The sequence below is a fragment of the Myotis nattereri genome (assembly GCF_964212035.1).
Source record: "Myotis nattereri genome assembly, chromosome: 19".
Lineage (NCBI taxonomy): Eukaryota > Metazoa > Chordata > Mammalia > Chiroptera > Vespertilionidae > Myotis > Myotis nattereri.
This window is the reverse complement of record NC_138095.1, coordinates 13,609,678-13,625,630: the sequence shown is the minus strand read 5'-3', so window position 1 is coordinate 13,625,630 and position 15,953 is coordinate 13,609,678. Positions and strand designations below refer to the sequence as shown.

Sequence of the window (15,953 nt, the reverse complement as noted above, 5' to 3'; positions counted from 1 at the left end):
ATTAGATTAGGGGCTCTTCTGCTTGTGCACAGGAGCGGGGTTGGCCAAGCTGCACTCCTGAAGTTCCTTCTCTTGGTTTGCCATTCCATAGCCCATGGATTGTAGTTCATGTTTCTATATAGAGTCATCGTTGTCCTCTAGGTAACACCTTTCCAATCTCTTATTTTTCTTCACAGAAATTCTAGCTACTCTGAGAGGTCATTCTGGCTTGGTAAAGGGGTTGACTTGGGACCCTGTTGGTAAATATATTGCCTCTCAAGCTGATGACCGCAGCCTGAAGGTGTGGAGGACGCTGGACTGGCAGTTGGAGACCAGCATCACCAAGCCTTTTGATGAGGTAATGAGACAGCCTAGAGAGCTCAGCCCAGCACCCTTCCTGGCCTCCGTGCACAGAGGAGCTGGCTGGGGTGGGGGCTTTGTGGGTGAATCAGAATTCGGTGGCCTGAGCAGACTGGTCAAGGTTCTCGGAGAGGGTGGACACTTTGGCCCTAAGAGTCAGATGATAAAAATCTTTCATTTCTCAGATGTTATCAAATGTCCACCTTTGGAGTGAATAGAATTTAAAAGTTTTAAAGCTAAGGAGATACCCCACAACCTTGTGCCGTACAGCTGGCTGCCACAGACATGGATGGAACTATTTTTCACCATGTGACATTTATATTGCACTGTCCATGGGATGTATGGGAGGACAAGGGGATGGAGGTGGTTCTCTCTTGTATTTTTCCTGACTGCTGTGGCTTTGCTCACTGACTTCCACTGCAGGCCAGCTGACTTAACAGAGCTCATGGAGTGTAATTAAAAGGTGCTGAGCAGGAAAAAAGGGGTCAGTGGCCAGCTAGATTTGGCCCATACAGAGTTGGTGGTTAAAAGAGTTGTCCATCCAAGTGGACTCTCAGAGGAAGGGCAGAGGAGGGTGGGTGGGTGGGAGGTAATCAAGCAAAGACCTTGTAAGCATATATGCATAACCCATGGGCACAGACAATAGGGTGCTGAAGGCCTGGGGTGGGGGGTTAGAGGCGGTCATTAGGGGAAAGGGGGGCATATGTAATACTTTCAACAATAAAGAATTACTAAATTTGCCCTAGCCGGTTTGGCTCAGTGGATGGAGCGTCGGCCTGCGGACTGAAAGGTCCCAGGTTCGATTCTGGCCAAGGGCATGTACCTTGGTTGTGGGCACATCCCCAGTGGGAGGTGTGCAGGAGGCAGCTGATCAATGTTCCTTTCTCATCGATGTTTCTAACTCTCTATCCCTCTCCCTTACTCTCTGTGAAAAATCAATCAAATATATATTTTTTTTTAAAAAGAATTACTAAATTTTTTTTAGAAGAGAGTTGTCCATCCTACAGAATCCCCTTAGGGCCTACCCCACTGTGCTGTGCTCAGCTCCTGTGGGAGTGGAGTATGCCATGGCTCCAACTCTCATCTGACAGTCTTTTTAGTTATGTCATCTGGAGAGGCTGGAGTTACAGCTGTCTGTGTAGCCAGAAGCTTGGGTACAGGCTCCACCATCAAACATTTACAAATCAGAGTTCAAATTTATTATTATTATTACTAGAGGCCCGACGCACGAAGATTCGTGCAAGAATGGGCCTTCCTTCCCCTGGCTGCCGGCACTGCCTTCGCTCTGACTGGAGCGCCTTTCCGCCTTCCCATGCTGCCCAAAGGCCCGGAGCAGCTGGGGCAGTGTGGAATGCCTACATTGTCCTGCCCCACCCCCCGCTACTGGGCGCCTGCGCATGCAAATTAACCCGCCATCTTTTGTTGGGTTGATTTGCGTACTCACTCCTGATTGGCTGGTGGTGTCATGAAGGTACAGTCAATTTGCATCTTTTTCTTTTATTAGTGTAGATTAGTTTTTGGTATTAATATGTTTTTGTTTTTGTTTTTTTTAAATATATTTTATTGATTTTTTATAGAGAGGAAGGGAGAGAGATAGAGAGTTAGAAACATCGATGAGAGAGAAACATCGATCAGCTGCCTCCTGCACATCTCCTACTGGGGATGTGCCCGCAACCCAGGCACATGCCCTTGACCGGAATCGAACCTGGGACCTTTCAGTCCGCAAGCCGACGCTCTATCCACTGAGCCAAACCGGTTTCGGCGATATGTTTTATTTATAAACTGAATTTGGTATCTTAGAATTTTTTTTTTGAAACTATGGTTCCCATTCTGGCTTCCTTGCTTCTTCGTAGTCCAATCTAGGTCAACAGGAGAAAGTAAGACCATTGTTCCACATCTTACTTAAAAAGAGAACACCACCACCTGGTCACCTTTTGGGGTGGGGTCTGCCAGATGGGGGTGATGCAGCCAGGCGGGCAGGTGGGCGCGAATCGCCAGCAGCCTGGGCCTCACTGTCCTGTAATCAATTCTCAAGTTTATTCTTGAGTCCAGTTTTGGTCACAAGGTTGGCCTTGATTTCCTTTTAAGCACAGATGTTTCTTTCAGTGTGGAGGGACAACCCATGTGTTGCGGCTCAGCTGGTCACCTGATGGACATTACCTGGTGTCTGCCCATGCCATGAACAACTCCGGCCCCACCGCCCAGATCATCGAGCGGGAGGGCTGGAAGACCAACATGGACTTTGTCGGACACCGGAAAGCTGTGACTGTCGTGGTGAGTGTGCTCAGAGTGGTCCCCTCAGAGCCTGCGCAGTGCCGTGCTCACCAAGGCTGGGTCACCAAGGCCGAGATTCAGCACATGTCATGTTCTTGTTTCACTTTAAATACTTACGTTTCAGTGTTTAAAAATTCAATTTAAAAAACAGAGTACGTACTCATGTGTTTATTGGCAAACTTTACATGATGAATATCACCAAAATCAGTCTTTGATTAGTAACACTAGCTCTGCACTAGCCTCTTTACACATTCGGGTCTGCTGGTGGGTGCTCCCGCATGGTCCTGACAAGTGCCCCACCCACCAGGCTCTGGAGGACACAGGTGCAGTTTGTGCATCCATCGAGCCTGTGCGTTTATCCCGGGGCTCCACCAGTGGCCACTGTAGCTTCAAGGCTGTGCTTTGGATCACTGGAGTCCTTGTCTGATTCTGGAGCTGTCTGCCCAGTTTTGATGTGGAGGGGGGAAGAGTGCCAGAAGATGTGAGCTACTGTTATTCTCTCAGGCTTCAGAGAATAACACTCTTTTTATGCTTTTGGATGACTTTCATTGAAGAGTGTCTTGAGAGTGCCCAAGGCAAACACTGTGAGGACCAGAATTTCCTCAACACTGGGTTCCACAACTAAGTCAATAGATTGATGGGCGAAGGCTGATAGATGTGAAGGATCATCCATGCCCCTGATCTCAGTTTTTTTATTTATGAAAAAAGGGTTCCTTCTTCCCATTGTTTAAAGTGATAATATGTACCGTATAGTGTGACTTAAATTTATACAAATAAAATATCACTTCTTTAATATTTTTGTATTGGAGTCCATGAAAGATCTTGTTTGAAACTAGGACCATGTTGCTAAAATGTTTGAAAGTCACTGCTTCGTAGTTAGCATATTGCTTCCACATGACTCTCAAGTGAACCTCATGGAGCAACTGTGTGAGATGGTTGTGAAAACTCAAGCCCAGAATACATGCCTCTGGGTTCCATGTTCTCCAGTCTCTGTGCACCCCTGGCCATTCTTGCCTGCCCTCTGGAATTAGAACCCTTCTGGACCACCTGGCATACCCTTCCCTTTCAGTTTTCCTGGCTTAGTAGATTTCAACTCTGAGTCTAGAGCTCCCAATCCTTTTCAGTTCAGGAAAGCAGCAAGGACCTCAGTGTGTGCTTCTAACCTTTCCAAAAAATGATGTCCTGGTTACACTTAGCCTGACATAGCCATCATCCCTGTTTGTGAGGTCAAAGCAGGGCTCATCAGTCTTTGTAAGACAGTATTGACTGAGCAAGAAATAAAGTGAAAGGAAAGGAACCCTGAACAGCCTCCCCTCAGGACCTTGTCCCTAAAGCTCATGTCCTAGAGTTGGTCCTGCCCAGGCCGAGGGATTCAGTAGCTCCCTTGCCATGGCCCTGACTGTAGGCCCAGCCTGGAGATTTGGTAGAGCTTGTTTCAAATCCTCCTCTCACCGCTTACTCATTGGGTGACTCAGCACATGTGTTTTGGCCTCTCTGAATCTCACTTCAACCTCAGCAAAATGCCTCCTGGGTAGTTGTAAAGATCAAATAACATATGCTGAGTGCCTGGGCCTGGAAGATGTCTGTGTGGACTGCCCATCGGTGGACTGCAATTGTGGTATATTTGTAATACTTGGCATGGGGTACATGCTTGATGCTTGATCAATTATTTTAGCGTTTGTTATTTGGCTTTAGAAATTCAACCCAAAAATCTTCAAAAAGAAGCAGAAGAATGGGAGTTCTGCGAAGCCCAGCTGCCCGTACTGCTGCTGTGCTGTTGGCAGCAAGGACCGTTCTCTCTCTGTCTGGGTGAGCCCCCCATCATGAGCTTTTGCTGCTCCTGAAAGGTGGCAGGAGACAGGGCTGGTGAAGGTGTGGCAGCCTGCAAGAAGAGGGCCCCTGCTTCCACCCTGTACCTGGGTCAGGCCCACTTACTACCCCTAAAGGAAGCACTGAAGGCTGGGGCTCAGCCCAGCCGGAGCAGCTCTTGTGTCCAGACTCAGGGAACACTTTAGTTGGCATGTTGGTTTGCTTCATTTAAAAACCCTGTATCGACATGTAACCTAGATGAAGTATACAACTCAGAGCATTGTCATAACACGTTTACACATGTAACCACCACCCCAGAACCCTCTGCCAGAGCAACCATTCTAATGACATCTGTCACATTGATAAGTTTTGCCTGTTTTTAAGCTTTATTTGAATGGAGTTGTGCAGTGTTTACTTTTTCTTGTGTTGCGTTCGCTCGGCACAGTGTTGTCATGTATGCTGTTACATTAAACGGTAGTTTGTTCCTTACTAATGTCCCCAGAAGCATAGGTTTGGAGGTTGTCCTCTGATGCATTTATTGTGGTCATTTGTCACAGAAATTGATTGCTGTGTACACTGTGATTTTTTCAGGCCCAGTACTCATGTTACATCCATTCCAGAACCTGACCCTAGTGCCATAGGCAGTTCCAGGCATGTTCTTCCTGGCCTGGGGCTCCATTCATGGTGCTTTGACCAAAACATCACTGCTCGTGTGCTCATGTTTCTTATAAAATTGAGGTCAGTTGCTCACACAGGTCCAGGTTTCTGAGGGGTCTGTAGACACATTTTTGGGATGAGGGGCAGGGCTCTTTTTTCTGGAAGTACAATTAGGGTAGGGGCAAGATTTTTCTTGTGGATTCCAAGTAGCTCAGATGCCAGCCCTCTCCTCAGGATTAGGATGGTCGAAGCTACTCCTTTTCCATAAAAACAGTCCCAGTCTCCTGGAAGCTTCCACAGTACTTGGTGGGAGCCCTGCAGAAAGGTGTTCCCACCCAGCCTACCACTCTGTGGCCCCAGGACCTGTCAACAGGTGGATCTCAGTGTAACTGTGGGAGCATGCAGACAGTGCAGGGCCCAACATTAGAATCACTAGATAATGAATATGCACGTGTGAATGTTCTGCAGTCATCTAAAACAGAAGTTTACAGGATATTTCATGACACGCTCAGTAGGTATTAAATGAAAAGGCAGGCACAACCATGTGCCTTATTTTGTAAACCAGAAGAGAATAACTCATCCAACAGTAATAGTGGTTAACTTTGGGTCTGGATAGGGCAACATAAACTGTTTCTGTGTGTTTCTGAACTATCCGCACACAGTATAGAATGAGTCTGTGTGACATACGTAGCCGGTTACACCAAGCCTTGTACAAATGTGTACCATAGTTCCTTGGGCCCAGAGAAGATATGCTGCGTTTTCTCTGGAACTGTTTTCCTGCCTCATTCCTAGCATGCCTTCCCCTGCTTGGCAGACCTTCTCTGCTCAGGTCCTGGCCTTCTAGACACCCCTACTCCCTCATTGGTTGTCTGTGTATGAAGTCATCTCCCCGCACCAGAAAACTATGAGCCCTTCAGATAGCAAGCATTCTAGTTTGCATATTTTGGCAAACTTTGGTTTCTATAGTTTGGGATCTTGGTCGTTGCTGTTTGAAATTCTGACCAAGTCTTCTAGGACTGATAATGTTAACTGAGCTGAGTGAACAAAAAATGGTTTTCATTCCTTTTATTAACCTTTGCTGCTGCTTTCTTTCCAGCTCACGTGTCTTAAACGACCTTTGGTTGTCATCCATGAGCTGTTTGACAAATCCATCATGGATATTTCCTGGTAAGGTGGATTCCTGTAATGATGTACATTAGGCTAGGAAAGGAGAAGCCACACATTGGAACACGAGCCCCCCGGATGTGATTAGCGTCAGGTAGCCAGGGACCCACCCCAGGTTTGACACTGGAGCAGACCTCAGGGTGCTGTTTGTACACGATTCAAGAAAGGGCAGCGTGGTCCTGCTTGTGGGAGAGTGTACTGCTGTGCTCTTAGCTCTGTTGGGATTTGCCCTGGAAAATGCCTTCTCCAACAAATTGGTATTTAGGAAATGGAGAATGCTGTGATCTTGGTTCTACTTCACTCTGTCCTTGCATGAACCAGATTAACATAGGTGTGGAGGCACAGTCTGCCTTTCAGTGACCTCATTTAGATTTATACTCCCCCACATGGTGTGTTTTTTTAATGGTTTCAAAAATAAGATAAAGAAAAATAAAATTCTTACAAAGTACATGATGAAAGATACTTTGTGCATGTGCTTAGAACTAAAGGGTGCCAGAACCTTCTGGGACTCTATTGTCTGCCCTATCCACATCCCCATCCCCACAAGGCCACAAAAGGGAATCCGAGATTCTCAGTGTCTACCTAGAGCTCTGCCCTATTGTCCTCTTGGCCAACATTGAGGCATGCGTGAGCACCACAGGGCTTGCTCCCAGGCTGCTAATGGTCATCTCTTTCAGGACTCTGAACGGGCTGGGCATCCTGGTGTGTTCCATGGATGGCTCTGTGGCATTCCTAGATTTCTCCCAGGATGAGCTTGGAGACCCCCTGAGCGAGGAGGAGAAGGTAGGAGAATAACATACTGCGGGCTAGTGACCTATGTGCTGCACATGCTCTGAGGCCACAGACATGGTCATGATAGCTCGGAGAGGCCCCTTCAATTGGACCCTCGTCTTTTGACATACACAGATACATTGTTTCTTTTCTTTCTTTTTTTAATAATTCTTTATTGTTGAATACGTACTTTGTTTCTTAACGTATTATTGGGTGTTCATCTTTTATAGGTTGTAATCCTTGTCTTCTTTAGAAAATAGATTAATTTAAAAATGAATCTTGGTTCATGTCAGAAATCAGTTCTGGAATGAAGAATAAAACAATTTTGGGCATCTCTTCCTGAACTGATAATTAGCCACACACTGGGAGGTTTCACCCTGGGAAAAAGCCAGAGAGAGAGAGAGAGAGAGAGAGAGAGAGAGCTCCCAAGGGTCCCCACTCACCTCACTTTCCCCATTGTCTTTTACTGACAAGGTTGCCATTGAGAAGCAACTAAATAGTAATATTGACCATTTTTCAGCACTTACTGCGTACCAGTCTCTGGACCATATGTTTGCATATATTTTATTTAAAATATATAACCCTTTAAGGCAGAACTTACTCGTTTCATCAATGAGGTAACTAAGCCACGGAAAATAGTATGGCTCTTTGCCAAGACCATACGGGACCTTTTGGTAAAAGAACAGAAGCCTGGCCCTGGCCGGTTTGGCTCAGTGGATAGAGCGTCGGCCTGCGGACTGAAGGGTCCCAGGTTCGATTCCGGTCAAGGGCATGTACCTTGGTTGCGGGCACATCCCCAGTGGGGGGTGTGCAGGAGGCAGCTGGTCGATGTTTCTCTCTCATCGATATTTCTAACTCTCTATCCCTCTCCCTTCCTCTCTGTGAAAAATCAATAAAATATATTTTAAAAAAAAAAGAAAAGAACAGAAGCCTGACCCAGGCCCGCTGATTTGGGCCAGGCCTCCTCCCTGTGCTCTGTCCAGGACAGTGTGGCCATGGGCCCTTCCTCAAGGGCTTCAGGAACAGCTCTGCTCTCACTACCCTAGACTTAGAACCAGTGTTTCTACAAATGGCCTTTGTCTGAAAGGACCCCTGTGAAAGCTCAGAGTAGGTGAGCAGCTCTCCCCGCAGTGATTCAATTACTATAGAAGCTTCCTCTTAAGCTACTGTGGGGACCCCCCACCCCCACTGTGAGGTAAATCTTTTGGGGGTAAGAGTCTGAGTAGTTGACAGCACCTAGAATAGGGCCTGGCACCCTGGAAGTGTCTTGTCAATGATAGGGTGAGTGTCTTGGCCTCAGGTCTTCTTTGCACCTTTCACAGTCCTCAGGTAACCTGGGTTCCACTGTGCACTCCCCTCCCCCTTGGAGAGTCGCAGTGGGAGCCTATGTAATAACCTGTCTAGCTACCATTTCCCAGATGACAGGCAGGGACCCTGTGTATGAAGAACACTAGGGAAACATTGGTCAAACTCTGAATTCTGCCTCGAGATTCCAGGGGAGGGATTTAGGAGAAAGGGGACAGGAGCCAGGGTGGTAAGGGAGGGAGGTTCCTGGCCACATACAGGCACAGCATGCCCTGCAGGAGGGAGTCCCAAGATGCCACTTCCCCCACCCAGCATCTCCTGCTGTGAGGCAGATGTCCTGCTGACCTCCACATTGGTCATTGCGCATCCTTATGTGAGTCTGTTCTTTATCGCAGCAGTCACTCCAGTTTTCTGTGGACATTATCCTGCCCTTGTGGGGTCCCATCCGACTTGTTTTGGCATGTGACCAATGAGACTTGGGAAGATGGAGAGAGGGGCCCTCTCAGAAGGATCGAGACAGCAGGGACAGAGGATTTCCCTAGATCAGCTGTGCGAAGCCTCCCCTTGTTCTTAGAAACACTGTTAGCAGCCCCATGGCAACCTCCAACCACATGGGCTGATGGCTGAGATAAGAGCAATGAAAGCAGACTCTGGTTTCAGTATCTGATTCCCAAAGAGTGTTTGGGGTCCTTGGGGTGATTTAAGAGCCTTAAGTTAGCAATTTGAGTGTCTTAACTTCAGTTCAACAAACATTTGCCATTTGTTCTGCATCAGACATGTAGTAGGTTTTTTCTAGTGGGTTACTCATTCACTTTTGTCCCCAGGTATAGATACATGGGAGACATAAACATCTAGGAAAGATACAAGACTGCTCCAGAGTCATCTAATTGGCAACAGGCAGAATAGGATGGGAGGCAATGGAGAACTGGCATCTGGTGCTCTGGGACCCTTGCCCAGGGCCCTTTCTGCTCCCAGAGCCAGGAGAGCTAGCACAAGTTCACTTGGCTGCTCACAGCTGGTTTGTTGTACTTTTCTTTGCTTTCTCTAGAGCCACATTCACCAATCCACCTATGGGAAAAGCTTGGCTATCATGACCGAGGCCCAGCTGTCTACAGCTGTCATCGAGAACCCTGAGATGCTCAAGTACCAGCGGAGGCAGCAACAGCAGCAGCTGGACCAGAAGAGTGCCGTGGCCAGAGAGACGGGCTCAGCTGCCTCAGTCGCTGGTGTCGTCAATGGGGAGAGTCTGGAAGACATCAGGAAGGTGAGGGCTTGGCTCGATGGCACTGAGAACACAGCAAGCACGTGCCCAGGGACAGGACAAGGGGAACAGGCAGTCTGGACAGGGTACAGACATGAGCGGTGGGGAGGTGGGTATATGCTTGGTCTGGTGTAGGACCCAGGAATGAGCCAGTTTGGGCCCCCTCAGCCCATTGCCCTCAATTGCATGAGGAAGTAGCGGTGCTTAATCCACCTTTATCAAAGGCCTTTTTGCCGTAACCGGTTTGGCTCAGTGGATGGAGCGTTGGCCTGCGGACTGAAAGGTCCCGGGTTCGATTCCGGTCAAGGGTATGTACCTTGGTTGCAGGCACATCCCCAGTGGGAGGTGTGCAGGAGGCAGCTGATCTCTGTCATCGATGTTTCTAACTATCTCTCTCCCTTCCTCTCTGTAAAAAATTAATAAAATATATATTTTTTAAAAAAGGCCTTTTTGCCGAGACCGGTTTGGCTCAGTGGATAGAGCGTCGGCCTGCAGACTGAGGGGTCCCAGGTTCGATTCCGGTCAGGGGCATGTACCTGGGTTGCGGGCACATCCCCAGTGGGAGATGTGCAGGAGGCGGCTGATCGATGTTTCTCTCCCATCGATGTTTCTAACTCTCTATCTCCCTCTCTTCCTCTCTGTAAAAAATCAATAAAATATATTTTTTTAAAAAAAAAAAGGCCTTTTTGCCCCAAAGGGGTCATTTCTTATAGGAATTTGGCCTTTCTAGGGAATTCTGTATATACTATATATACTGCTAGTCCTTGAATAGCATCATTTTGTCATTACAATCTTGATGAGAAAATTAAAAATTGAGTCTTGTGTGGAGTTTGCACGTTCTCCCCCTGTGTCCTCCCACATCCCAAAGATGTGCATGATAGGTTTACTGTCCAAGGTATGCCCGAGCTGCCAAGATAGGCTCCAGCCACCCGTGACTGAATAGTGGGTTGGAAAATAATCACCGTACTTGTTTTTATTAACCTTCCTTCAATGTATGTATAACTCACATATATTTCATCATTGAATATTGAAAGTATTTTGGGTCTTTACTTAGAAGTTTGATGGTGTTTTTGTGACCAGAAATATGTCATCGGAACTTAATTCTTGTTTATATCAATTAGCCTCTGGTAAAATTGGTTCCCTTATATGTTGTTCCATGTTAAGTCATAGTTTCCAAGCACCTGTCGATGACATGAAGTGAGGATTTACTGTGCTGAGAACATCAGTTTCAGTCTCTGCCCTTAAGAAACATCTGTGGGCTCCTCTTTCTTCTCCCTGAGGGGTGGAAGGTAGAGATGGGGCAGGAAGGTTAGAATTTCTTAGGGTGCTTAAACCATCTTTAGGAGTTTGTGAAGGGTGATGAACCTCCACAGGTGATTCAGACATTGTATGATCCTTGGTTATGAGCTTTAGTGGAAGAAAGTTTGCAAACCACAGCATAGAGACAAAAGTGTGGCTCATGGGTGCAGGTCTCATCTGTTAGTTCTCTTGTTGACCCCCAATGGCCGCTTACTTTCCCATGGAACCGGGCCAGGCCTGCGTACTGGTAATGAAGAGGAAGGAAGGGGCTGAGTTGGTTCAGCTGGGAGCATTCTGTCCTTTCTTGCCGGAAGTGGAGCATGTACCCTGATAAAAACATTTGTTCTTTGATTGAGTGGTTTAGTTTAGTTGGACCAGAAGACTACAGAAAGGCAATTTAGAATACATTTCCTTAGAAACCTTATTTTTTGGTAATTGGAGATGGTTCACATAAACGTTTCCATTCATTTATATCATTCTACTTTGCCAGAATCTTTTGAAGAAACAAGTTGAGACTCGGACAGCAGACGGTCGGAGAAGAATCACACCTCTCTGCATAGCACAGCTGGACACCGGGTACTCGTTCATTCACCGAGCTTTCTGTGGCCTTGTCTGGGAGCTCTTCCTCTCGCCTTTCACCACTTAGCACTTTCGTAATTAGGATCTTCACAGGCTCTTGGGCAGATCTGACCCATAGAATCTGGAAGTGAGTGAGTTGGGCCCAACTTCCTACCAACCTCAAAGTCCAGTGCTCCTCACAGAGAGAGCCCTTATGCAAACTTATGCTGAAGGTGGGCTGGAAAGGGCCTGTGACAGGCCAGCAGCCAAGGGCACCTTCACAGGGTCAGCGTCTACGCAGCCAACCCTGCTTCATCTTGCCAGAGCATGACAAAACTTGAGGTAGAGAAGTTGGACTGATTTTTTTTTCCGTTTCTTTTTTCCCTTGTATAGTCTTCTTTTTTAAATTTTATTGTGAACGTAATACTTATATTTATTATTGAAAATAGTAAAGGCCCAAAGAAGGACATAAACCTTACCCTTAATGCAGTCTCTCAGGTATAATCAATGTTAATATTTTGGTATCTGTATCTCCAGTCTTTTCCCAACTTGTTCCTATATCGTGACCTTGCATCCATTTTAATAAATAGTCCTCTGAAGCATTGCCTTGCTGATTGTCCAGGTTCCCAGCCTGTGAATGCACCATGATTTACTTAACCAGCCCCGCAGAGGGCAGGGAAAGTGGACTCAGTCACCATTTGCTGTGTCTTAGCATCTGTTGTCAGGCTTGCTTTTATAAGGGCCATTCTTCCCAAAATGATGGATGTTGATTCAAAGAATGATAAAGCCCAGTATGAAAGAAATAGATCCCACCGCGCCCCCCCCCCCCATAAAGGTGATTCACTCTGGGTTATACTCATGCAGTCAGCCTACTCAGGGCAACCACACACTATAGTCCTCTGCACCTTGCAACTGCTCATCCCTGAGCCTGCTCCAAATCTTCTTACAAGTCTAAAGAGACATTTAGTCATACGATGTGCTGATTGACCTCTGAGGCCCTGGAGGACAGAGACTTGACCCAATGGAGCCTGTACCAGTTTCCTGGCTCCTCCCAGAGAGTGGTTTTCCTTTGATCAAGCCTTTTCCCCATGCCACCGGCTGCCTACCTTTTATTAGGACCAAGTCAGACCAAGTATATGACACTGCAAGTCTGTGGGAGTGAGGGTCATGGAAGTGGTGGAGGTGGTGGTGGTGGCATTTTTGTTTTGTAGATCCCTCCAGGCCTCACCTTGTGAGGGGGCAGAGGGAGTAGATGGCTTCCTGCCTGGCCTTGAGCCAGCTTTCTGCCAGAGGGCTCATTTTCTGGCACCAGAATCTGATTCTCTTGGTCTCCAAGGCTTCTTTCCCTTCTCATACCCATATTAAAACAAGTAGTAACAGAATAGCTAATTATCAGCTTAGCTAATCAAGAAAGAAAAAAAGCACAAATGTGTAAAGTAGAAATAAGTGGGAAATAATTACAAATAAAGAATAAATTAAAAGGATGAAAACTTTGCTGAACTCTATGCAAATAAATTTGAAAATGGATGACTTTTGAGGAAAATAAAATTAGCAAACTGAAGAAAATCTGTACAGATGAATTATTATAGAAGAAATAGAGGACACTATCAAAGAGTTAATCTGCCAAAGCCACCAGACTAAGAAGGGAAATTCTAACACTTTGAAGGAACAGATCATTCTAATACTATTGAGAACATTCTAGTGCATAGAAAAGGAAGGAAAGCTTACAAAATCTTTATCTTTGAAGTGAACACAATATTTACATCAAAACTTACAGATAGAACATAATAAATTACTGATCAGTCTCATTTCTGAATGTCAATGCAGAATCCTAAATAAATAGTAACAAACAGAACCTTAAAATATGTTAAAATGTCAATGCCCTATGACCAAGTGAAGTTTCTTTTGGGAAAGCAAAGTAGTTCAAATTTTGGAAAACTTAATTTACTTCTACATTTTAATATATCCCAAAAATGATATCATTTCTAGAGATGCTTAAAAGGCTTTTTTATTTAATTCAACAGCATTCTTATTTAAAACTCATTTAAACAGGAAGAGATGGATGCTTGATAAACTGTCTTATTCAAATTAAATTAAAGACTAAAATGTCTACTCTTGTGGCTATAATTTAACATCATTCTAGAGATCCTTGCTCAGTCAAGAGAAACAATAAATTGGATAGGAAATGGTAAATGTGTTAATATCTAAAGATGATTTGATCTCTATGAGAGAATCAACTGGAAAAACTGCCATAGACAATGAAAGAAGAAAGTAAGGCAACTGTACACAACCTACATGATGAGATCAAGTACCACCAAGTACTTTTAGAAGATAAGAAGAAATCACTTTCACAGATGCAATACCTCAATGTAAGAAGAAATGTAGATATTTATGAGAAAAAAATTTAAACCCTACTGAGAGACCTAAAAGGAAATTCAAAGAAATTACACAAAATGCATACCATGTATTAGCTAGGATGACAACATCATAAAGATGACAGATTTCTCTTAGTCTGTAAATATAAAATGAGTCAATACAAATAACCACGGGAGCTTTTTGAATAAGACAATCTGATTCTGAATTTAAGTGGAAAAAGAAATAGGAATAGCTGAAATATTTTTGAAAAAATCAGGGAAGACTAGCCCTACCAGAAATTAAAGCAGTGAAGTACTAAAGTACTGACCCATGAAAACAGAACATTGGGCCCTGCCCAGTATTCCCAGTGGTTAGAGCATCAGCCTGAGGAACAAAGTATCTCAAGTTTGATTCCTGGTCAAAGGCGTGTACCTGGGTTGGAGGTTCAAGCCCTGGCCCAAGTCGGGGTGCATGCATGTGGGAGGCAACCAATCAATGTCTGTCTGTGTGTCTCTCTCTCTCTCTCTCTCTCTCTCTCTCTCTCTCTCTCTCTCTACCTCTCCCCTCCCCCTCTTCTACCCCTCCCTTTCTCCCACTCTCTCTTAAAATCAATGGATCCTGGCCAGTGTGGCTCAGTGGTTGAGCATTGACCTATGAACCAGGAGGCCATGGTTCAATTCCTAGTCAGGACACATGCCCGGGTTGTGGGCTCAACCCCTAGTGTGGGGCATGCAGGAGGCAGCCAATCAATGATTCTCTCTCATCATTGATGTTTCTATCTCTCCTTCCTTCCACTCTAAAATCAATTTTTTTTAAATCAATGGAAAAAATATCCTCAGATGAGGATTAACAAAAAACAAACAAAACAAAAAAATAGAATAGCCCTGGCCAGTTTCACTCAGTGGTTAGAGTGTTGATTCACACATCGAAGGGTTGCAAGTTCAATTCTGGTCAAGGGCATGTACCTGGCTTGTGGGTTCGCTCCCTATCCCCGGTCTAGGCACATGTGAGAGGCAACTAGTAGATCTTGATCTCAATCTCTCTCTCTCTCTCTCTCTCTCTCTCTCTCTCTCTCTCTCTCTTTCTCTCTCTCCCCCCTCCCCCTTCCACTCTCTCTGAAAAGCAATGGAAAAAATATCCTCAAGTGAGGGGAGGTGGAAAATAGAACATTGGTATGCAATAGAAAACCCACAAATCGGCTCAGATATTTATGAAAATTTTATAAAGATAATATTTAACTTTTTTGTTTAAAATTTTAGAAGAGTCCATAGAAGAATATTTTCATAATCTCTGATGTATAAAAGTATTTTCTATAAATTTTGTCATTTATAGATAGATATTTATGAGAAAAAAATTTAAACCCTACTGAGAGACCTAAAAGGAAATTCAAAGAAATTACACAAAATGCATACCATGTATTAGCTAGGATGACAACATCATAAAGATGACAGATTTCTCTTAGTCTGTAAATATAAAATGAGTCAATACAAATAATAACACAAAAATAACATTTTTTTGGCAAAGAAAATTACACAATAAAGAATAAAAACAGTATATTCTGGGGAAAAATATTTTCTGCTCATATAAGGAATATTTTATATGTTTATAGCCTTAAAATCAATAATAAAGACCAATAACCAAGTGGAACAGTAGATGAATATGAACAAACATTTCACACAAAAAGAAATCAGGTGTTTCTATATGAAAAAATTTCAATCTTATAAAATAATTGCATCAAAATAATTGCAAATTAAAACTGTAGTAAGATACTATTTTTCATCTATCTGCTATCAAGAAATTTGATAAGCCCTAGCCAGTTTGGCTCAATGGATAGAGTGTCAGCCTGTGGACTGAAGGGTCCCAGGTTCAATTCCAGTCAAGGGCACATGTCTGGGTTGTGGACTCGATCCCAGTAGGGGGTGTGCAGGAGGCAGCCGATCAATGATTCTCTCTCATCATCATTGATGTTTCTATCTCTATCTCCCTTTCCCTTTTTCTCTGAAATCAATAAAATATTTTTAAAAAAAGAAATTTGATAAAATCATCAGTGAGGGTGTGGGGTTATAGACACTTATAGACAGGTTGTAATTTAAACATCTAAGGAGGGCACTTTAGAGCTATTTGCCAAAAATCAGTAATGAACATTCCATTGGCTGCTGGA

General features: G+C 44.6%; 1 protein-coding gene across 2 annotated transcripts in view; it reads left to right on the top strand.

The window, feature by feature from the left end:
• The window catches only part of HIRA (histone cell cycle regulator), a gene marked incomplete at its 5' end in the record, with an annotated part of 63,317 nt that overhangs the window by 26,174 nt on the left and 21,190 nt on the right, over positions 1-15,953 (top strand). For both annotated transcript variants that reach the window (XM_081114129.1, XM_081114128.1), the window contains 7 exons: positions 177-337; positions 2,446-2,613; positions 4,309-4,422; positions 6,176-6,246; positions 6,921-7,026; positions 9,368-9,583; positions 11,370-11,455. In XM_081114129.1, coding sequence (XP_080970255.1) covers positions 177-337; positions 2,446-2,613; positions 4,309-4,422; positions 6,176-6,246; positions 6,921-7,026; positions 9,368-9,583; positions 11,370-11,455 — 922 coding nt within the window. The remainder of the gene's footprint in view (positions 1-176; positions 338-2,445; positions 2,614-4,308; positions 4,423-6,175; positions 6,247-6,920; positions 7,027-9,367; positions 9,584-11,369; positions 11,456-15,953) is intronic.